The sequence below is a fragment of the Sminthopsis crassicaudata genome, chromosome 1 (assembly GCF_048593235.1).
Source record: "Sminthopsis crassicaudata isolate SCR6 chromosome 1, ASM4859323v1, whole genome shotgun sequence".
NCBI classification, from domain to species: Eukaryota; Metazoa; Chordata; class Mammalia; order Dasyuromorphia; family Dasyuridae; genus Sminthopsis; species Sminthopsis crassicaudata.
In genome coordinates, this window is record NC_133617.1 from 744,844,685 (window position 1) to 744,868,875 (window position 24,191).

Consider the following 24,191-nt stretch of genomic DNA (forward strand, 5'->3'; position numbering starts at 1 on the left):
GGGGTTGAAACCCCTGCTGGAGAGAGCATCGGGGCCCAGCTTGTCCCGGGATGGGGATGGGGGGAGCAAGGATGCCGGGGTGACTGGAGGGAGATTTCAGGGGAGGGAAGGGGCCGTGGCCTGTTCGTGGAGGGCTGTGTCTGGTATCTGGTTGTGGCAGATGGCTTCACCGGATGGGGAGGCCGGAGCAGCAGCAGGGGCCCAGAGCCGCTGGACTGGGGGCCTAGAAGACCAAAGTTTTCATCTGGACTCCACAACCCTGAGCGGGCCACGCATTAGCCACAAGCCTCTGTTTCTCCATATGGTGCTGTGGAAAATCCTTATACAGTTCTCATTCTTCCCTTTCTTTATGTATTGGAAATGGTTGTGTTCGCTGAGGATTAGTAAATTAATAAAAATGGCAGATTTGGAGCCAGATGACCTTCACCACTCATCACGTGTCATCTTGAACAAATGAGCTTGACTTCCTTGGAGTTAGAGCTTGCTTCTTGAAAGCAAAACAAAAGGGTTGGAATAGACAGTCCCTGGGATCCTTGATGGCCATCCCCGATTCCGCGATCCCCGCCACGTCACCTCACAGAACCGTTAGGGGCCTTCAGCGAGCCACTGTGGCTCAGCTAGTCGGCAAACTCCAAATCCCTCTCTGATATCAGTCGCTACTGTTGTTACTTAAAGTGCCTGGTCCAGGATAAATGTTTAAAAAATTGTGAATTTGGAAAAAAATGGTTTTTTACAGTGCCAGCACATATTGAACATGTTCATATCCTCTGGGAAATAATCCCTTCACATAAATCCAATATATATCAATACCCCACATTTGGATCACGATACGGAGCTAGTTTAACTATTAAGTTTTATTTGCGCTCAGGAAACAGGGACTCGAGGCCAAATGTCACATAGAAAGCCCTTGAGTCGATAAGAACGGTCTGGTCAATGATGGTAGAAATCCCGAACAATCGTCCCTTCAGCTTTCCTTTGGGGACCATGAAATCGGTACCATGTGTGCACTGATTAGCAACACATGAGAGATGAATTGTGATTACAGATTTGGTCAGATGCACAAGGCTGAGCTCGGGGGGCAGCGATTTCCTACCTCCCTGACCAGATCTCTCTAATTAGGGAAAGATCCTTAGGGCCTGGGGACAGACGCAGAAATCGCCAGATGGCCCTGCTCCCTCTCCTCCATAAAACTGACCGGCGCAGCCTTCGCCTAAGCTGGTATTCTTGTAAAATCACACTTTTAATGACCAAAATGTCAAAGGGATATCTGAAACTGGCTGGAGCCGGCGCTTGGCTGTGTGCCTCGCTTAACCTGGGTATTCAGAGGGAGAAGCCATATTTCCTTCTTGTGGTGCATGGGCTGGTTTCCTCTGCTCCATAGGGTGGATTTCTGCTAGGCTGAGGGTTTGGACTGGAATAAGTTTAATTTGATTTTTTTTTTTTTTTTTTTTTTTAAGAGGAGAGCCCCAAGGTTAAAAAAAAAAAAAAAAAAAAATGACTTCCATGCTGTCAGCAGGTCTGTGTTATTTCCCTGCCTCAGTTGATCTCCTAATGATAATAACAACAGCAACTTACATATCTGTAATTCCTTAAATTTGAGGGTGGGGTGGGAAAAAAGTCTCCTAAAACCTTAAGGTATATTATCAATAAGACCTGTGATTGCTTTGGGAAGCCCGGCAGGAGTCATGATTTCCTTCTCTCTTAAAAATGGAGATCAGGCAGGTGTAAAAAACACTTTTATTAAGCACCTACTATGTGCTGTGTTCTGAGCTAATGGTGATAATAGAAACTTTCTCATAGATCTGTTCTGAGATCAAGGAAGCGAATGTCTGAAACCGGCTTTACAAGCCTTAAAGCATGGACTAAATGTGAGCTATAATTACCACCTTCATATTAGAGAGGAGGAAACGGATGCTTTGGAAGAGAAACAATTTGCCAAGTTCGCCACTGGTGTCGGAGGCTCCGCTCTCCTGGCTCAGTTTGGACGCTGTTTTACCACACACTTCTCCATGCTGCTTGTTCTGGGCAGTCCCTCCTCCTCCAGTGAGGATTGATACCCCCCCATCCCATCCCCCTAGTGTGTTAGAAATTCCGCCTCGTTGCACCCCCATAGTGTATTAGAAACTCTGTCTTTGGTAACGTGGACTCCCTTTTGAACAAACCACTTTAAATTTGTTTCTTGTTACATGTGTTTTGTTTTTCCCATTAGAAGATAAACTCCTTGAAGGACCTTTCTGCTTTTTTGTTGACATAGTCCCCCCCTCCCCAGGCTATTGGGGTTAAGTGACTTGCTCAGAAATCACACAGCTAATAAGGCTTATGTATTTATTATTTATTTATTTAGCATGTATTTATGTATTAAGGATGTATTTGAACTCAGATCCTCCTGACTCTAAGGCCGGAGCTCTATCCACTGCACCATCCAGCTGCTTCTTTGCTTTTCCTTTGTATCCTTAGCATTTAGTACAATACCTGTACAATTTAGTAGGTGCTGAATAAATATGTGTCCATTTATTTCCTTTTTTATGAAAGCTTTTTATTTTTCAAAACATATGCATGGATAATTCATTGACATTAATCCTTGCAAAATCTTGTGTTCCAATCCCCGCCCCCCCAAGATGGCAAGGTAGTCCAACATATGTTAAACATGGTAGAAGTCTACGTTACATTCAATAAATGCATTATTTGTCCATGTATTAATCCAGGGAGCCGATGGCTTCCTTTTGTAATCTCTGCGTTCTGCCTCTTGCGATACAAATGAAAACATTTTACCTGGAGAATATAAATGCAAGCCTTTTGAACCAGAGTTTCTATGACTAAAATTGGACCCGTGCAAGCTCCCTCTAGCAAAGGGAATTACAATTAAGCAAAATTGAAGTGACTCATTTTGTCTCTTCGTTTACCTTCCACTTAAAAGGCAGGTTATAATATAATTGTTTCAGTACCCAACAATACAAACCCGAGTTACTCGAAATTACAGGTGCTAGCCACAGAGTCGGTTAAGTCAGCAGCGGGACTATTTAAGTATTTTAATGGCAAAATCAGTTCCTTCAAATGTCTTAGAACTCTTAAGGGCTCCTTAGGCAAACATCATTTTTTCCCTTTTTCCAGTTTCCTCTTCTGCTGCCCCTCGACGGTCAGGGTTTTCGGGGGCCTTTTTGTGGAGTAATTTCATAGCTTGGCTTTCATTTCTTGCTCAAGGCTTTTACTTTTCCCCATCTGGTCGGAAGACCAGAAAATGGTGTATTGTGTTTTTTTACTTTGAATTTTGTTACTTTAGAACACTTAAAGTTGATCTTTTTTTTCTTTCCTAGTAAAAGATGTTTTCTCCATTATGTTTCCTCATTCACTGTTTCCGTCTCTGTTCCTAGGAGTGTGCAGACCAAAGGCATTTTATAGGAAAGCTCCAGGCAGCAGAGGCTTGCTGCTTAGTCGGGCTTGGAACAAATTAAAAGCGGCCTGTTCAGCAGATGTTCGGGATCAATTAAGTAAGAATGCGGGACCCGGAGGCCATGGCGCTCATATTTAACGTTCTTAAGTTAGACATGACAAACAAGGCCGCTTAATTGTTGGCTAATTAAATATCAGAGCTGCTCAGTTGCTAAAAGCTTGGGAATGTTTCCTGAAAAGGGAATTTTATTAGGCCGCGTCCTGTTTGTGAGCATTGTTGACTAGGTTTGGTAAATAGTCCGGTCTCGGCCTCCGCGGGCTCGGTTACTGAGCCAGCAAATCTCCACGGAGGCTAGGCCGGTCTTTCAGGTTCTTAATGGGGGACTTGTGAAAATGAAACCCGGCCTCGGCCTACGGTTTGTAGGTCGTTCTACGGGCTGAGCATTGGGCTGTTTTATGAGTGCTGGATGACCTTGATCACATTTCCTACTCGGGCCCCTGATTTTGGGAACTTGAAATAAATAAACCCAGAAACCTTCCATTTAGAGCCTCATTGGCCAAGTAGGGAGAAGAACGCCCGTCCCCATGACAAAAGTGACTTATATCTACTTGTTCCCAGAGCTGATTTCCATCCTAACAGGATAATGGAGTCCAACAGAGAGTTAATGGTGTGATACCTAGACCGAAGATGGTGTGAGTAAAAAGCCCGATGCTGAGCAGTCATGTCGCCCGTTCTTACTCCTGGAGAGGAGATGAGAGTATCTCTGTCTTTTCTGTAGAAGAGTGAGGGACTACGGTTCTAGAGTGGTACATACGCTGTTAGACTTACTCATTGTTCTGATTGGCATACTTAATTGTTTTCCCTCATTCTGGGATCATTGTGAAAGATGGAGTCATCAGTCACCCCATCTTCCTCCTCTCAGTATAGAGAGGAATAAGATGTTTATGCTGTCAGTCAGTTTTGCTTAGCTGGTGTTCTCTCTCACAAAGGGGACTTTAGTTGGGGGAAGAATACTCTGTTTCAAATGATGGATAAGGAAACAGGCCTTCAATTCCTCGGCTAGAAGGAGCTCCTAGCCCCCTCTCCCAGCGCCTCCAACTTGTGATCACGGATGGCCCACTGGGGCCAGAGGGGGCCTCAAACCCAGATTTTTTGGGATTCATTGGCAGCCTGCTCTCCACTGTGCCCACTGCCCCTCACAAATGGCTTAGGTAAAAGAAACCAACCCCACAAAAGTCACCCCAAAAGTTTAACAAAGTTAATTCCAGGCTCAGGTGCAATCCTGCTTTAGTATAATTTTTATGGAGTGTTAGTTTGGGAGAAGTCAGGTAGAGTTGGAAGATATCCTAGAGCCAAAAAGGGCTAATTTAATTAACTCTTCTGATCTGCAGTCAAGGAAACTGAGTCCTTACAGGCAATCACTTGCCACCATAAATGAGGGATGAGAGGGATGTTGCCCAAGAGCCTTTGCAAGAGAGTTTTACTGGCTGGGAATTGGGTGCAAATGCCCCAACAGCCTGGAATGATGAGGATGCTGTTAACTGGGACGGCCCATTCTAACACTGACACTTGAGTCTCTTCCATCTCATCTCTGCCTCCCATTCCCATCATCTGCAAAAAGCCTTTCGTTGTCCTTCTTAATTTTCCCTGGAGATTGGTTCCAATTTGTTCCACACACACACACACACACACACACACACACACACACACACACACACACACACACACATTATATACATAACACAAATATATTACAAACACATACATCTTGTTAGTATATGGTTGTTTACTTGTCTCATTAGACCATAAGCTCCTTGAAGACAGGAAATTCATTGTTTTTGCCGTTTTTTTTTGTTTGTTTTTTTTTTTTGTTTTTGTTTTTGTTTTTGTTTTTGTTTTGTTTTGTTTGTTAGCATAGTGCCTTAGCAGCACAGGGAAGGTGCTTAATAAGTGCTTGTTGTTGACTCACTGACCTTTCTTTCCTAGAGTTTGAGAGTTGGGCTTGGATTTTCTTCTGCTTCTTCCAAATTCTTTGATTTGGATTTGGGATATCCCCCTCCTCCGCCAAATGGCCCGGTGATCAGATATCCAGAGATTGAGGCTTCTGGGAGAAAGGACGACTTTGTGGTTTAGTGGATTTAGAGTTTCTGGGTTCTAGGTTTAGACCCGGGTTCCCACCCTTCTTTCTGGGCTACAGCTTCAGCCTCTGAAATGAGAGAGTCCAAGTATGTGACTTTAGGGACACTCATTTTCTCAGGATAGGAACATTCCTCAGGGTTTCAGTGGAAGGAAGAAATTTAGCGATGCTTTAAGGATTGGTATTTTCACCCTGTCTGGCTGTGTGACCTTAGGCAAGTCACTTTACCCTATTTGCCTCTGTTTCCTCATCTGTAAAATAATCTGGGAAAAGATCCTTGTCCTGCACCCCTGAGGAAGTTTTTGCTCTCTGTTTATTGTCTACAAGGTGTTTTGCACTCGCGTGCTAAAGTCTCCTAGCCACAGGCAAGGGATGCTGGGAGATCTGTTTCCTCCTGCCTTGGCCATGTCCATAAGCCCATTTTTCAAAGGGAGGCGCTTGAAACTAAACCTTTTTCAATATACTGGAAAAAAAATTCCAGAGTTTGAGAAATCAGAGACCTTTCCTTTACAATATTGAGTGCAGTGCAGGAAAGGAGGGGCAGGACCTAGATCCCCGCAGGGGACCTTCTGGAAGCAGAAGACTCTGTGGAAGAGATGGGTGAAAGCTGACACTGGGGCTGGACAGAGTGGGGCGAGACCTCGGACTCTGCCTGGATTATTCAGATGCAAGCTGTGGGACCAGCCCTGATTCCACTATCCACCTTCATCTGTCCTGTAGGAGGTTGTGTTATTTCAGTTCCTCATTTTGGCCCCACCCTACATTTCTTAGTAATCAGTCAATCAAGTAATAAGCTTTTATTAAATACCTACTATGTTCTAGGCACCAAGTATGCAAGTATTAAAAAAAAAAAAAAATAGAAGAGCTCCTACTCCCGAGCAGCTCTTGTGCCCTGTAATGGAAGAAATGCCGGACTTGAGGTCAAGAAGTGTGAGCTGGAACCCTGTCTGTGACACTAAATAGCCATGTGACCATGAGCAGCTCATGTCCTTTCTCTGAGCCTCAGTTTCCTGATCTGTAAAAAGGGAATAGTGATGTCCCCAGGACCTGCCTCGGAAGCTTTTGTGAGACCCAAGTTAGATGGCAGGATTGTAGATCCAGAGGCCATCCCCTCATTTTACAGATGGGGAAACTGAGGCCAAGTGAGAGTGTGTCAAGAACTTGCCACACCTTTTAGTCATCTCCATAAACTTAATTATGGCATATGATCGTACCTCAGTTCAGTTATAAGGTCCTTGGGGTCTAGGACCGTGGCTCATTTTCTTTTGTAATACCCAAGTGCCTAGAACCGAGTTATTTGTTCTTTATTCTGGGCCCATGACATCAGGGTCCTGTGACGTACAAGTGAACTGGATTGAAGTGAGGGAGGATGTGCAATGTCATCGGCCTCACGATCTCCTCCGGAGCCGTCCGGGTCCAGTGGCCAGATGCAGATCTGGACAGTTGGAGAAGGCCCTGGACGCGGGGGGAGGCTAAGGGCTTTAACAGGTCTCAGTTTGACTGAAGTGATACTCAACCGCTGATTCAGGCTGGGTCAGAAATGAGGCAGTCAAAAAACCTGTTCAATCTGGGTAGGGTTTCTGGCTAACACAGGAACATTTGCTAGTCCCAGTCGGGACTCAGACCACAACCAAGTGGTTCTTGTCCTGAGAGCTGTTGTTGGCCAGTCAGTGGGAGCTCGAATGATTTGGGTTTAAGATATGGGCCTGAAGAAAGAAAGCTAGGTCGTGAACCCCAAGATATCTTGTAAGGTTTCACTGATCAAAATTTACTTTCCTTTGGGCAGAGCACCAGAGGTAAAGGTATAATACTCTATGTGTAGAGATGGAAGAGAAAGAAGAAAAGAAAGGAAAGGAAAGGAAAGGAGGAAAGGAGGGAAAGGAGGAAGGGAGGAAGAAAGGAAGGAAGGAAAGAAGGAAGGAAAAAGAAAGAAAAAGAGAGAGAAGAGAAGGGCTACGTGGCCCAAGTGGCCGGTTCCAGTTGGGTCCCCAGTGGGCGTCTCCTCTTACTGCTCCCAGAGGCTGTTATTTATCTTCATTCCCAGAAAGGACCATAACATCAGGGAGGTGATGCTGTGACATGTCTAGAACTGCATTACCATTCAGGGAAGGAGGATGTTTGAGTCACGGAAGGAAGTTGGGAAAGTGGCTGTAAATTATTTGGACCAGACCTGTGATTACGCTGGGGATGGGGAAATTCTTTCTACCCAGAACATCAAGTCTCCATGAGGGAGGGACCTTGAAAGGCATTCTGCCCACCTCCCACCCAGAACAGAAACCACTCCCATCACCTTCTTCGTGGACGATAGGGGGCCGGCTTCTGTTGGAGTATCCCCAGTGATGGGGAGCTCACTACTTTGGAAGGCAGCCAGTCTTATTTCTGGGCAAGTCTGAAAGTTAGAGACATCTTCAGTTGTGAGCAATTTCTGGATGTCATTCTCTCTAGAGGAGAGCAAGGGTTAAGAGGTTCGGCTTTCTGCGTGTGATTTTGTTTGCCCCAAGCATCGGGCCAGCTCTCGCTCCCCTTTTTATTCTAAATGTCGTTTTTAAAGCCCTTTTTGTTTCCTTCACATTTTTCCCACAAGTTTTAGCTTATTCTGGGTGTGAGCCTTCCTAACACTATTCTTTAAAGAGGAAAAAAAAAAGTCACATTAATGCCTTTTAAATTGTTCTCCGTGTCTGTCCCTCCCCCAGAGCACCCTCCAGTACAACAAAGAGCTCTATTGAAAGAAAGTGAACCTTCCCGTTGGCCACGTCTGATGATACCGCCTGCTTCGTTCTGCACCCATAGGCCATCCGCTCTCTGCCAAGAGGAGGGAGAAGGCGGCTTTCATTACCTGGCATTGTTCTTACAAGTTTGCGCCACTCTTCAATTTGCCCTTGCTTGTACGGTTTTCTTCCTACTTTAATTTTAATTGTTTTCAGAGGCAGTCGGGGTTATGTGACTTGCCCAGGGTCACACGTCCAGTACGTATCTGAAGCTGGGTCTGAACTCAGGTTCTCCTGAATCTGGAGCTGGTGCTCTAGCCACTGCACCACCTCCCTGCGCCTTTCTTTGTACCTCTAAAAAGAATATCCATCTAAAACCAGAGCTTCTCAGAGAGGTCCCTAGGTAGCCACATTGGTTTTTCATGAGTTTGTCCCTTTCTTTCTCATCGACATTGTCAGTGTGTTGTGTCTCTACCAAACTTCTTGAATTTGGTGCTTTTTGAGAGCCCCCCCTTTTTTTTTCCTTCCAGAACCTCATTTCAGGCTTCTTTTAGGAGCTTTCTTCCTTCCCTTGTAGGTGGGGTTGGGACGAAGGCTTTGGCGATTTTGAGAAGGGTCTGGCCATGTTTCAGACACCATGATCACAGAAGGCAGTGCTTCATTGACCAGATTTCTACCCCTTCTCCCTTGCACCAGAAGCCATCAGCCACTGTGGTCCAGCCCCATTATAGGGCCTCCATTCCAGCCTGGGAACAGAGCTACATTTCCATGGGGAAAATACATCCCAAGTTTAAAGTAACAGACATAAAAGGAAATAACGTTGCAGAGCTGGAAGCCGCCTACTCTCGGGGAGCCCTGAAGCTTGAGTCACTCACTGGTCATGATCCTGGCCAAGTTACTTAACTCTGACTCAGTTTTCTCACCTGTAAACTGAGGTTCAATGGGCCCGAAGGTCCCTGCCAGCTCAGAGCTAGTATCCCAGGACATGAAAGGCAACACGGAAGGAGAATGCAGAGTCTGCTGGCTCAGAAAGGCGTTCGTCCCACCTCCTCCACGTTCTGCCTGTGAGTGTGTGAGCCTCCGGGCCTCCGGGCCCTTTCTAAGACAGAGGAAGGAGCACCAACCCCCAGGGAAACCCAGCCCTCCCATCTTCTCCTAATAGCTACCTCCCATCAGTGGAGCACCTTAAGTTCACATTAGAAAGGACCTCAAAATTCATCTATGCTTGACGGATGAGGTTAGGTGGCTCGTGCAGGGATAATATGCATTGTCTTATTTGAATCTTGAAACAGTCCTAGGAGACAGGCCGTAGAAATGGTATTATTCCCATTTTACAGAGAAGAAAACAGAGGCTCCCAGAAGTACCTCACCCATGCTCACAGTGATGATGGTTTCAGGGCCCCCTTTGCCCAGTGCCCTGGGCCCTGCTACTCCCCCTCATCTCCTTTCTCCAAGACCTGATCCAGGCCTTTTTTGACTTTGTCTCAGCAGGTCACCCTGACGCCTACTTTACTCTCCAGAGCCAAACCAGGGCCTAAGCCCCTGCACTCCCCTTTTGTGAGGAGGTCAGATAGAACTCAGCTCTCCAACCTTCCATGACCAATGCCTCCCGGTGGGAGGAGGATATCCGCTGCCTCTAGGGTTTGTCCACAACCAGACATGCTGGACTTGTTCCCTCAAAGATGAACGGGGAACATGCAGCCTGCTGGGGAGCCACTGGGCGGGCGATGCTGAGCCCTTAACTCTGCTGAACTGTCCCCAGGAAGTCACTACTCTAAGAGCCTTTGTCCCTCAGGACTTCTGCCGGGCAACCATTTTTCTGTTGAACCCTGTTCCCCATCCGGGGCTTGAGGAATGGGAAAAGGAATCTCTCAGCCGGTTTGGACGTGAACCTGTTGAGACTAAGATCTGAACTCACGCGGGTCTGGCCGGCTGCCCGTTGTCAGGACCTGGCTGCGCTCCAGGCCTTGCCACAGAGAAAATTTTGGTCTTGTAAAGAAGGCCTTTGGGGTTGAGTTCTAAGACCCGGACGTGACCTTTTCCCCCAATTCCAAAAGGAGGAGCTGGAAACAACAGCCCCTTCAGTGCGCTCCCAGAGAAGGAGATGTCTTTGTCTTAAGCCCTAACCTGACGCGACTGCTTTTCCTGCACTTTCTATCTGATACAAACCAAAATGTCCTAACAATTTTGGGTGTTGTTCAATCATTTCAGTCATTTCTCGTTTTTTTGTCATCCCATTGGGGTTTTCTTGGCAAAGACATTGGAGTACTTGCCATCTCCTTCTCACCTCGTTTTACAGATGAGACAAATGGGGTTGAGTCACCAGCTGGTAAGTGTCTGAGGTGAGACTCGAATCCAGCTCTTCCTCACTCCCAAGTCCAGTGCTCTGTCCACCTCATCACACCCCAAGGGTTGTTTCTGGAGCGCCATGTTGCCTCTGAGAGACTGCGTGAGATGATGGGTGTGAGCATTTGCCAACCTGACGCCTCTCGGTGAGAGCTCTGATGATGATGATGATGATGATGATGGTGATGATGGTGATGATAATGGTGATGACGATGATGATGATGATGATGATAGTGAGGGCCGTCCCTCCCTTGCTGGAGCCCCTTGTTTTCTTCCTCTGCAGCTGGACCATCCAGATGTCCATGAGCCGCACAAATCAGAGATGGGCATGTGAATTCCAGGATACGATTTCAGTATGAGCCGCTAGCATCAGGATAACTCCAGTTTCTTGGCCCACCTTCCTGGGGCTGAGGGCGGGGGCTGGGAAACCAGCTGGCGATTGGTGCCCGTGGTAGAGACGTGTGTGTATGTGCTCCTTCCCCTGACCAGTTGCACGTTAAATGTCCAGCTCTTGCCAGCAGGAGGCTTCTTCCAACCCTTCCCAGTGGGATAGAAATGAGCCCTGCCTCTTCCTCCCTTTCTGAGGGCCACCATTCTGGAGAAGGGGCCGGCAGATAAGTGCCCTCAGACACATTTATAATCATTAGGGGAAGCCTGAGTTTTTAGATGCCATCCCTGTGCAAGGGGATTACCAGGAATGTGGCTCGAGTATGTTGGGGAAAAGGATATTCCACAGGAGGCTTAAGGCCCCTCGGCTGTGGGGCAGACTCTGTAATTAAAGGGGAAATCTGCTGGAGTTGTTGTCCCTGTTAAAGCAGAAATACAGAATGGGTGCGTCGCCCGAGGCCCGAGCACGGCCTGGAAATCCTTTATTTTAGGACTCGTTGCGTGTAGCCTAAGCAAGGCGAGGCTGGGGAAGCAATGAAATCTTTTCTCATTAAACCTCCTCTCGGTCGTTATCCTTTGGAATGAGAAACCTGTATTTTTGGCTTTGGGGAACCTCCTCTCGGTTATGGCTTTGATGGCTTCTTTATGAACCAGGTTGTCTGGGGAAAAAATTTCCTAGCAGAACAGGATGTGAAGTGTGTTCCAGCTGGAACCGCTCCCCGCCGCTATTCCCCAAGTGTCTGGGAGAGATTGTTGTTTTCACTGGCAGACTCAGAAGGAGGGGCCGCTCCAGACCGCTGGAGAGCCAGCCAGGTTCTTAACCTGGCCGAAGGACTGCCCCTTCCCCGTGGTGTTCATGAAGTGTGGGAGGGACAGGGGTCAGGCTCCCCAGCTCCTTTCTGAGACAGGCTCTGAGAACGCTGGCCTTCTGTGCCCTGGATTGCCCAAGATCCCCCAGAAGGACTCCCGAGAGGTCTCTGGGTGCTCGGGAGCATGGGAGGATGGCCGAGAATGGCACCTTCATCTTAACTGACCGCTAACAGAAATGTAGCCTCTCCTTCGGATGTATATAAACCCTCAGGGAAGGACTCCAGGAGTCCCACTGAGCACTGGAAGCCACATAAAGCTTTTGCTGATCCCCAAGTCCTTTTGTCTTCATATGTGTGTGTATGCTTCATGTAGGTCCATATGGTCTTCTCTGATAGACTCTGAGGTTTGTGATGGCAGGGATGGTTAACTTTCTGGCTTTGCTGCCCATAGGACACACACACGGTGTCCGGCACACGGGAGATAACTGTTTGAATGATGGGGAAAGGCCGGAAAAAACTGGAGATGTTTAGCCTGGAAGTGGAGGGAATTAGAGAAAGAAAAATATTCAAATTGTCTTCAAGTAGTGATTGGAAAGACTGTCTTGAGTCAAAAAGGATGAAATTTTGGGATACTTGGGATGAGATTTGGCCCTGGAGTCAGGACGGCCAGAGTTCAGTCTCTGCACTTCCTAGCTGTGTGACCTTAGGCAGGTCCAATTACCTTGCCAAAAAAAAAAAAGAAAAAGAAAAAAGGAAGAAAAAAAAAAAGACTTGTTCACTTGGTCCCATGGGACAGAACAAGGAGCATTAGGGGAAGCTTGAAAGTGGCGTATTTGGGCTAGAAGTCAGGGGGCAGCTTCTGAGGAGGCTTGGGGTATCCCTCTGTGATGGAACTGATGAGGAGGGGCCGCTAAGATCTTCCTGCCAAGGCTGCTTGCCTACCCCCTGGTGTGGTATGGGAGGGCATTCTGGTTGGGGGATGAGCTGATGCCTCAGAAGCCCTTTTTAGCCCTCCTAGGTCTGGAGTTCTTGTGCTTAAGGGAGAAGCCACACCTCAGAAGCTCCTTACTTCTACCCAGTGTAATATTCTCTTTTCTTTTTTCCTTCCATAGGGAGTGGTACCTGTCAGCAGGAACAGTGGACTGCCTAATGTCACCTTTAAATATGACAGTAAGTAACCAATTTTAACTTAAAAAAAACTAATAGCTTTTTATTTATCCAAATATATGCAAAGGTAGTTTTTAACATTCACCTTTGCAAAACTTGTGTTCCAAATTCTTTTCCTTCTCTCCTTCTCCCAGGCAGCAAGAAATCCTATGTAGGTTAAACACGTGAAATTCCTCTCAACATATTTCCATATTTGTCATGCTGTGCAAGAAAAATCAGATCAAAAACACAAGAAAGAAAGAAAAAAATCAAGCAAACAAACAACACCAAAAAAGATGAAAAAACTATGTTGTGATCCACATTTAGTTCCCATAGTTCTCTTTCTGGATTCAGGTGGCTCTCTCTATCCCAAGTCTATTGGAATTGTCTTGGATCACTTCATTGTCGAAAAGAGCCACATCCATCATGTTGATTATCACATAGTCTTATTATTGTCTACAATGTTCTTTTGGTTCTGCTCACTTCACTCAGCATCAGTTCATATAAGTCTTTCCAGACGTTTCAGAAATCAGCCTGCTCCTCATTTCTTAGGGAATAAAATATTCCATTACAGGCATCTACTATAACTTATTCAGCCATTTTCCCACTGAGGAGCATCCACTCAGTTTCCAATTCCTTGCCTGCAAAAAGGGCTGCTACAAACAATTTTTGCACGTGTGGGTCCTTTTCCTTTTTTAAGATCTTCTTGGGATATAAGCCCAGTAGAGACACTGCTGGATCAGAGTGTGCAGTTTGTTAGTCCTTTGGGCATAGTTCCAAATTGCTCTCCAGAATGGTTGGATTCTTTCACAACTCCACCAACAATGCATCAGTGTCCCAGTTTTTCCACATCCCTTCCAAGATTGGTCATTATCGTTTCCTGTAATCTTAGCCAATCTAAGAGGTATGAAGTTGTACCTCAGAGTTATCTTAATTTGCATTTCTCTGATCAATAATAATTTAAATTTTCATATAACTAAATGACTTTAATCATCTGAAAATTGTTCATATCCTTTGACCATTTATTAATTGGGTGATGACTTGTATTCTTATAAATTTGAGTCAATTCTCTATGTTTTAGAAATGAGGCCTTTATCAGAAACACTGGATATAAACATTTCCCCCCAGCTTTCTGCTTCCCTTCTAATCTTTGCTGCATTGGTTTTGTTTGTACAAAAACTTTTAATTTAAAATAATCAAAATTATCCACTTTGCGTTTCATAATGTTCTCTAGTTCTTCTTTGGCCATAAATCCCTCCCTTCTTCACAGATCTGAGAGGTAAACTATCTCTTGTTCTCCTAATTTGCTTATAATAGCACCCTTTATGTCTAAATCATGAGCCCATTTTGACCTTATCTTGGTATAGAGTGTTCAATCCAATTTTAACTTCTAAAATATGAAGTGCAGGGGCAGCTAGGTGGCGCAGTGGATAGAGCACTAGCCCTGAATTCAGGAGGACCCGAGTTCAAATCTGATCCCAGACACTTAACACTTCCTAGCTGTGTGACCCTGGGCAAGTCACTTAACCCCAGCCCTCGAAATAAATAAATGAATGAATGAATGAATAAATAAATAAATAAGTGAACAAGTAAATAAATAAATAAATAAAATAAAAATAAAACATGAAGTGCCATGAATTCTAGAAATCTTCTTGTTGAGTCACTTTTTGGTTATGTCTTATTTTTTATGACCCATTCTGGAGTTTTCTTGGCAAAGATACTGGAGTGGTCTGCCATTTCCTTCTCTGGCTCAATTTACAGATGAAGAAACTGAAGTGAACAAGGTGAACCGACTTGCTGGGGCATTGAGCTAGCATTTGAGGCGTGATATGAACTCACTGTCCTAATGACTTCTATGTGCAGAATATTTTCTCTTCATAGACATTAACTAACAGTGGTTCTGTCAGGTGCTTCGTAGAGTCCATATAAGTATAACAAAAGTAAAGTATAAAAGATCTCAGGAGAACGCTTCTGAGCTCCAGGATTCCAAACACTCAGCTAGAGTAGGGAGCTTAGCTGAATCCCTGTGCCTCAGTTTCTCCTTGTAGATGGTTTTTTAATATGAATTCAATGAGAGTTTAAAGAGCTTGACTGTATATATAGAATAGGTAGTGGATTAGTAATAACCCCATCAGGCCACAGGAGCCAAAAATGTTGCTTTCAGAGTGTAGTGAGTAGACAGAGTCTTGAAGGGAAGAATCTGAGTTTAAATCAGATTTAATTAATTAATATAATATTTGTTTGTTGATTTAATTAATTAATTAAATTTGCCATTTTCTGCCTGTGTATTCTTAGACAAGCTATGTACCCCTATTTCCTTGTTGTGACTTCCAATCATGAAGCTCACCAGCAGAGCAAATCTAACTTGGACTGGAAGCTTTCTCTAGTTTCCCTAGTTCTGTACCAGCAGTTGGTCTCAGTGTGTGATCCAGATTTTAGCCACGTAGGTGAGGGTCTCACTAGCTCTGTGATCCCGGACAAGCCACTTAACAGCTCTCTGCCTCAATTTCTCCATCTGTCAAATGGGAATATCACCCACTTTATAGAATTATTGTGAGAGTCCATTGAGTTAATAAATGTGAAGTACTTTGCAGTTCCCAAAGGGATAATTAAATGTTAGCTATTATTGTAACTAGTTAACAGTTTCCCAGAATATTCCCCTTTGCAAACAGATCCTGGAGTCATATCTTCTTAAAACTTGGTAGCTAGCTGGCCCCTGGCTTCCCATGCTCACTTACTTGGCTCAGTCCCCAAATTTCTTCCCCGAAGAAAAGCCCATGAAAGGCAGCTGGTTTTGTCCGTTGTGTGATATAGAAAACTAGGGGGAATCGGTGTGAATAATTACTACTCGAGTAAAGCATTAGTCATAAAAACTTAATACTCTACCCCAAGATCCCAGACTGAGCACGTGAGAGCCGGTCTGCCCTGGCGCTCTTACCAGCTGCGCCGCCCCGTCCTCCCCACCCCCCATCCCCAGGGGTGGTAATGTAAACCCCACCGAGGCAGTAACAGTAAAGCCCCCTATACAGTTTCCCTCCGTGTTATCCCCATGATGTCATAGCTGGGCATTGGAAACACATGTTTTTCAGTCTGGAAGAGTTGCCCACCTTCAGAGATGCCCTTCCCTAGCTGGTTTTGTAAGGTTGGAGTCTAATGAATCTGGGGATTTTTAAAAATTTTAATTGTTCTCACTAGTATAGATGAGGATCACAATAATGGAAATGAAAACAGCAGCAAGAGGAAGTGGAAGCCAGAATAACTGTAATGACTGGTCTCAGTACTGGAAAAATGAACATAAAACACCGCCCCTTCCTCTCTGTAAAGAGGAGGGGGTCCACAGGTACCGGGTGCTGAATACACTTTTCCAGGCAGCCATTATTGCATCCTTTACTTCCGCTTAATTTTGATTGTGGTTTTTCCAGGGAGAATGGTCACGTCCACATGTAGTCGGTGATCTGTCCAAATAACATTAATAAAAGCAAATGGTTCCACAAAATGCCATGAAAAAAATTGATTATTCTCATTCTTCACTTTTTTTTTAGACTGCACAACTTACTTGAATCCAGTGGGAAAACATGTGATTGCCGACGTGCAGAACATCACCATCAGCCAGTACGCCTGCTACGACCAGGTGGCTGTCACGGTGCTCTGGACCGCGGGTGCGCTGGGTAAGTGGAGGAAGCAGTCGTCGGTGGCTTCCGTGGGGGACATCCAGCGGATGAGCCGTGAGAGATGAGGATGTGATGAGCAAAGCCGGATCCATGAATCTCTCTTCCGGGCGTCCCCTGGTATTAGTACCCAGTTTCTTGACCATTTGGGAGAGCCGTAGAAGGAAGTCTTTCCCTGGAAGTTAAGGCCAGTTAGGGGATGTCTTGAGTCTTATTAGGAAGAAGAGTGATGGAGCTCTCTACTTTCCTTGGAAGTAATCATAGAACCCAGCTGTTGACTTATCCACCAGAACCTTGGAGAGGAATCTTTCATAATACACGAGATCCAAGTGGTGATCCAGGCTTGACTTAGACACCCGTTGGAAGTAGAAGCAGCAGGAGGGGAGGAAAAGATTGGAATGCAAGGTTTTGCAAGGGTTAATGCTGAAGAATTATCCCTGTATATGCTCCGAAAAATAAAAAGCAAAGTAGAAGCCCCCTTACCATCTACTATCTGGGGCGGGTTATTCATTGTCTCAGCCTCAGGTTCCTTGCTGGATCCTACCTTCTGAGATCCCTTCCGTCTGTGATCCCATGACTAACCACCACAAAAGGAAGCTGGAAATATGGCACCCAAGGACTGTGTGTTGTGGCCCAGTGGGAAATAAGAATGGAAGTTGGAGCTAGAGGATCTGGCTTGAAATCCCCCTCTGTTTGTTCCTCCCCGCATGATCCTGGCCAAGCTACTTTCTCTCTCCAGGTCTCAGTTTCCTCGTGTGTAAAATGAGCCCCTGGAGTTAAAGAACTCCAAGGGAGCTGTGTCTGAGCTCCTTCATGTCGGTCATCACAGGCGGGGAGAACTTGACAGGACATGAGAAGGGGAAGAAAGGGGCCTTTCCTTTCACATTCCCACCTCAGTTAATTATACGTTGTGCCTTACTTTTGCAGCCCGCCACGAGAGGCGTGCACACAGGCTCAGCTGGTTTGTTTTCCTGGGGCGGGGAGAATGTGAACCCCTTGTTTCCTTCCTTATGGATGGAGGAGCCATGGTTTCAGCCACATAGGCTTTCCTTCCCCCCAGTGGAAATCACGAGGGGCTTGTTGAGTGACTGTGCTCCCCAACTCCAAGAAGCTCCCCCAGTAACCGCCTTTCTGGCGCTGGGGCTCTCTGAGCAGGGCCAGGACACTCTGAGCAGGGCCAGGACGCTCTGAGCAGGGCCAGGACACTCTGAGCAGGGCCAGGACGCTCTGAGCAGGGCCAGGACGCTCTGAGCAGGGCCAGGACACTCTGAGCAAGGCCAGGACGCTCTGAGCAGGGCCAGGACACTCTGAGCAAGGCCAGGACGCTCTGAGCAGGGCCAGGATGCTCTGAGCAGGGCCAGGACGCTCTGAGCAGGACCAGGATGCTCTGAGCAGGCCAGGATGGTCCTTGGACTCCAGCTCACCAGTGTCTTTGAGCCAGTTGGACACCAAGCACACATGATGATCCCCTGGGAACAGTATCAGTGAAATGGATAGAGCCCGTTACTGGGCTGATCAGACCTGCCCGTTGACCTCTGCTGCTCAGGACCTCCTGTCCTCCAGAAGCCAAGGAGCAGAGTGAAAAGATACAGGACTGTTGCTTCACGATCAGGCGGAAGAGCTTGTGTGGCCGGGCCACAAAACCTGGTGTGTCTGTTCACCTGGTGGGGACCTCAGCTTACTCCTTGGGGAAGCGGGTAGTGAAGAATGCCATGAGAACTTGGGGGATGAGAAGGTGGACACTCGCATCCCACCCTTGGGTTCCTCTGAGTGGGCTGGTAAAAATTAGTATCTGTTGACTTCTGAATGTCTTTTCATGAAGAATTTTACTTTTTTCTTTTTTAAATAATAGTTTCTTATTTTCAAAACACATGCAAAGATAATTTTCGACATTCACACCTGCGAAACCTTGTGCTCCATATTTTTCTCCCTCTCCCCCTTCCCAGACAGCAAATAATCCAACATAAGTTAAACATGTGCAATTCTTCTAAATATATTTCCACATTTGTCATGCTGCACAAGAAAAGTCGGATCAAAGGGGAACATGTGAGAAAGAAAAAAAAAAAAAAAAAAAGCAAACAAACAACAACAAACAAAAATGAAAACACTGATCCCCACTAAGTTCCCACAATCCCTCTGGGGGCGGATGGCTCTCTCCATCCCAAGTCCGTTGGAATTGTCTTGGATCACCTTATCATTGAAAAGAGACATGTCCGTCAGAATGGATCATCACATCATCTTGTTGCTGCTGTGTAAGATGTCATGAAGAATTTTAGGGAAAAAATCATCTTGTAAAAATCCCATAGGCATCTAGATAGAGCTGGAGAGAACACTAAACCCACAGTCAGGGAGAGCTGGATTCAAGTCTGCCCTCAGTCATTTACTGACTGTGTGACTTTAAGAAAGTCACTTGACCTCCCTGCGCCTCAGTTTCCTCATCTATAAAGTGGCAATATTTTCACCTATCTCAGAGTTGTTGTGAGGGTCAAAGAAGGTGATCTATGCAAATGCTTTATAGTCACTTCTGCTTTTAACAGGAGCCTTTGCTTTTCCCCCAGGCATCGAATTCCTAAAAGGATTTCGGGTGATCCTGGAGGAGCTGAAATCTGAGGGTCGCCAGTGCCAGCAGATGCTCCTGAAGGACCCCAAGCAGCTCAACAGTAGTTTTAAAAGAACCGTAAGTCGTATGTGAAAGACGGCATGGCGTTGGTAAGAGGAGGGAGGGTCCTGTCCAGGAGGAAGTGATTAAGAGGGCCCAGCAAGCTGTTTCTGTACTCCTGGGCACACTCCTCTATACCTGTTCTTCTGTGATGGTGACCCCAAAGGTGGAACGAACCTGGGGCAACTGAGGCTTTGCGCCCAGGTGCTGATTTTGGAAGGGACTTACAATACTCTTAGATCTTTGAATGAGCAGAAAAATTTGAGATTAATCCCTAGATAGCAAGAATAACAAGTTAACTGGGGTAGGGGGTGGAGGGAAGGAGGGGAAAAGAAGGTTTTACAAGGGTCCATGCTGAAAAATTTCCCATGGGTATGTCTTGTAAATAAAAAGCTATAATAAAAATAATCAATTAAAACAGAAACTACCTGATGCTGGGCAAGAGTGAGATCCTCCCCATTGCCCAAGAAGTGAGCTTGGTCCGATGTCCTGTGATCTTTTCTTTTGCCACATCTCCCCCCACCCCAAGTAATTTGTATCTGTCCCAGGTGCAGAAATTCTAAAGTTCTTATCTATGGTGACCGCCTTAGCACCCTGGGTACCTTAGAATCAGCTGGAGTCAGGATAAGCAAAAGTCTTTATTTTTGGTCTTTAGAGGTCGAAATGAAGAGAGTGGACACAGAATCTCTGTGATCTCACCACCTCGTCCCTCACAGAAGTGACCCTGGCTAGTCTCACTGCACCTCCTAGTCCCTCACACAATTCTCTGTATACACCAAACGATTGGGCCAGCACAGGATCGTGGGAAAGGGCCATTTTCCAAGCATATTCCTAGAGAGTATTGTCCAATCGGTAATTAGCCTCAAGTGCTCGATTGTTGGACCCCAGTGCATTGACTCAAGAGTTTCAGCCCTTATCATTTATTCCAAAGGGTCTTTCCAGTACAGTTTGGGGAGAGCGCGGGGCCCGTGTTCGTGATCATTTGAACTACAGTCTTAGTAAGCGGTGCATCTCATTGCCCCCACATTAAGAGCGGTATTGGCGTCTGACTTGATTAGTTAAGAGATGTTCAGGATACAGAAGGGAAAGCAGAAAGGATTCTTCCTCCTCTCACTGAGCACTTGGGATGGGGCTGGAAGGATGAGGCTTGGTGGGGGGGGGGGCAGATCTCCATCATCTGTTGGTGGTCCCTGTGATGGGCCCAAGGCGCTCACTGCATCACTCTGCCTTCTTCCAGAGCATGGAATCGCAGCCTTTTCTGAATATGAAGTTTGAAACTGATTACTTTGTCAAGATCGTCCCCTTTCCTTCCATTAAAAATGAAAGCAATTACCATCCCTTCTTCTTCCGGACGCGACGTAAGTACGCTGTCCATAGAGGGTCCTTTCTGGGGTGGCAGCTAGCATCTCCCCACTTCTCTGAAGGACTCTGGGGAGCAAGCTTATGTCCTCCCAAGGGGGAGGATGGAGAGGGAGGTCTCTGTGAACAATGGAAGAACCTTCCCACCATTCAATCCTGGAGTGGTCAGCTGGGCTGTTGCTATTGGGACATTGCTTCCTCCTAGCAGTAGTGTGAACGAGGATGGGTTGGGAGGCGTCCGAGGCAGCTTTCAGGCTCTAAGTTGTAGATTTTGGGATAGTATAGTTTTATCGACCTTTAGAATGGGTTTCCTCATAGGATCTTTTGACACCATTTAAATTTACCATCCAATTCATACCCTGCCCTTCCACCTCAATCAATGAATGAATGGGACTTGCCTTCGTTTGTACAGTACCATGGGGGAGCAGTTGAATGATTGATTGATTGATTGGACTTTTTTTTCATTTGCTAGCGTGTGAACTGCTGCTCCAGCCAGACAACCTGGCCTGCAAACCCTGTAAGTAAAAAGCTGCCCGTAGGGGGCTGACCGCACGCACAAACTCTTCTGGGTAGCCTGCTGGCCCAGTGGCTCATTCTCCCTCCTTCCCCTTTGCAGTTTGGAAGCCCCGGAACCTCAATATCACCCAGCAGGGGCTGAATATGCAGGTGTCCTTCGACCATGCCCCCCACAATTTTGGGTTCCGCTTCTACTACCTCCACTACAAGCTCAAGCACCAAGGGCCCTTCAAGCGCAAGACATGCAGGCAGGTAAGCCGAGGGAGGGACAGACAGCCATCCGGTTCCAGTCACTTAACTCCAAATGCCTCAGGAAATAAAGTTAAATGTAACTGAAATGACTGAATAACAGCAAAAGCTTTTATTGAGCACCTACTTTGAGGATACAAGAATGAAACAGTCCTAGAAGCTTATATTCTGGGGAAGGAGACAAAGCCATGTCATGTATACAGCTGGCTATGTTCTCGGACATCTCATAAAACTACAAGGAAGAACTTTAGGATGGACATAGACTAACTAGGGGAGGGCTCCCAGAGGTATCTCTGGAGGAAGCCAGAGATTCTGAGAGGCTGTGTCTCCTGCCTGGTTTTCATCTTCCAAGCAGATGGGCCTGAAGGAAAGCCTCATTAAGTGATAAAACTCCAATATGGTACCCAAAGGGCCCCCCAAGGCCTACTTATTGCTCAGTGGTCTTCCCTTGGCTTCAAATAAGAACATTCCTTAAAGCTGACTGTTTCCAGACATCGGACCCAGAGGTGGCCAGGTGTGGCAACTGAGCCAAAGCGAACAGACTCGTTTGGGTCCTGCCCAAATCAACCTTTTCCAAAGAGAGATCTGGAGGCCCCCACAGTGTTTGCTGTGGGATGGGCGTTACGGGGCTGGAGGAGTCTTAAATACTCTTTTCAAGAAAGTAAACTTTAAAAATACTTATTTTTATTATATTTCAGGAACAAAATACAGAGATAACCAGCTGCACTCTTCAGAATGTCTCTCCGGGGGATTATATAATTGAGGTACAATTGCTGAAACTGTTTATTGGAGTCCAGGAAGACTAATGGGTTTAATCTTTTCAAAGAAATCATTGCTCTCGTTCCCTTTCCCACTGTACTCTTGTCCCTTCCCTTACGACCTCCCAGAGAGCCACCCCTTATAAAAATTATTTTTGGTAAATGAAAATGAAAAAATTGAAGCTTTCTAAAAAGTTGATGAAAGCCATTTTTCTCAGCCATCCACTTCCACTTCTGCCTAGAACAATTACAAGGTGTTTTTGCAGATCTCTTTGGGGTAAAATCTGATCCTTTAATTTTGCAATTCTAAGCGAATAAAATGAGCTGGAAAAAGAAATGGCAATCTGCTCCATTCTTTCCATAGAAAACCCCATGAGGAGTCACAAATTGTGTGACTCGATTGAAAATAACTCAATAGCAACAACAATTTTGCAAGGGGGCATTGGGGCAGAGTGTAAGAGTCAGATTGGTCTGTTCCCTTTCTGGTTTTGCTCCTTATTGTCTGTTACTCTGGGCCCCTATCTGGGTCTAAAATAAAAAGGGTGTGACCTTGGTGAGCCTTAAAAATGTGAGGTTTGGGGTGCTATTATGGAACTGTTCCGTGGATCAGGGATTTCTCGACTTGGTGAAGTCAGTGTGATTTTTTGATTTGGACTTTCTCCTCTGCATGATATTGGTCCCCAAGTGATGGATGTTTCCAGCCAGGGAAAACTAAAGCATCTACTACTTAATTTGTAGAAGGGTCATGGATCCTGGAGAAAGAAGTCACATGAATGAGAATCATGTTCTCGGAGGCTTGTAGCTACGTTCTGAGTTAATACACCAAAGCTAGACCTGCTTGGGATGTCCCACCTTCCCCATCTTTCCCATGATGCAGTTTGGGTTAATCAGGTCAAAACTCATAGAATGGGGCCTTAAGTGGTTTAAAATAGAATTGGAAATGTTAAACAAAATAAATAGAAATGCACTAGAGGATAAGTAACATTAGTTTGTGATTTTCTAAGTCAGCAGCAAGGATATTGTTTGTAAAGCAGGGCTCTTTTTGCCCTCTTCTCTCTACTGGTCTCTATAAAGCTATTCAAGACTTTAACTCATTGTTAAAAGAAAGGAAGTTACTTAAAGACTTTTTATATTAAAGAAAAATTTTATTGAAGCTTTTTATTTTCAAAGCATGTACAAGGAAGATTTTCCACCATTGACCCTTGCAGAACCTTGTGTTCCAATTTCCGTCTCCCTTCCCCCACCCCCTCCCCTAGATGGCAGTTACTTAAAGTCTTAAAAATGAATGGTAAAAGAATATAATTTTTAAAAAGAAAAATATTTTATACAACTTTGCATGTTAATATCTTATTGCTTTTCTTCTCAGTGGGTGGGGAAGAGACTTATAAGGAGGGAGAGAATTTGGAAGTCATTTTTTAAAATGAATGTCGAAAATAAATAACTCTGAAATTTTTTTTAAAAAAGACTTCAACTCAATCCCTGAATAACTTCAAAACACTTATCAATCATCAGACCTAGTGTTTTCCTATCTCAAAAGCCCACCATCCTCTCCTTCCTTTACCTGCCCTCAAGAGGTGTTAAAGGAGAGGAGATGGACATTTTCCTCCGATGTAGTTTCATCCTGGGTAGAATGTTTAAGGTTATCAACTCACAAGGCGTAGGTTGAGAGGGAGAAATGATGGTTTTCAAAATTGGATAATGAATTCGTGAAATGGAGTTTATTAAGATGAGTCTTATTTCCCTTCTAGCTTGTGGATGACACGAATACAACCAGAAAAATGATGCATTATGCCTTAAAGCCAGGTGAGCAGCCTCTTCTCAGGGAGGAATCATGTTTGGGAGCCTGGGAGGTAAAGTGTCTAAGGCTTTCAAAGCCCCCATCCCTTGGATCATCCTCAAGAGACCTCCACCAACTCTAACTGATTTTTTTGAATGCTTCCTATATGCATGACGTTGAAGAAAGCACATCTCCCTGTAAACACAGGACTGGGTGATGGTTTCCGTGTCTGATTTAACTTCCGTTCTATCTCTGAACTTCTAGGACAAGTTCCCCAAAGT

The 24,191-nt window shown here is 45.5% G+C and overlaps 1 protein-coding gene across 2 annotated transcripts in view; it reads left to right on the top strand.

Moving 5' to 3' along the window:
* Positions 1 to 24,191, top strand: part of IL17RD (interleukin 17 receptor D) — an 80,750-nt gene that overhangs the window by 44,736 nt on the left and 11,823 nt on the right. For both annotated transcript variants that reach the window (XM_074284414.1, XM_074284415.1), the window contains exons 2-9: positions 12,891 to 12,948; positions 16,467 to 16,592; positions 19,151 to 19,269; positions 20,489 to 20,609; positions 21,083 to 21,127; positions 21,227 to 21,378; positions 22,074 to 22,139; positions 23,882 to 23,936. In XM_074284414.1, the coding sequence (XP_074140515.1) occupies positions 12,891 to 12,948; positions 16,467 to 16,592; positions 19,151 to 19,269; positions 20,489 to 20,609; positions 21,083 to 21,127; positions 21,227 to 21,378; positions 22,074 to 22,139; positions 23,882 to 23,936 (742 nt within the window). The remainder of the gene's footprint in view (positions 1 to 12,890; positions 12,949 to 16,466; positions 16,593 to 19,150; positions 19,270 to 20,488; positions 20,610 to 21,082; positions 21,128 to 21,226; positions 21,379 to 22,073; positions 22,140 to 23,881; positions 23,937 to 24,191) is intronic.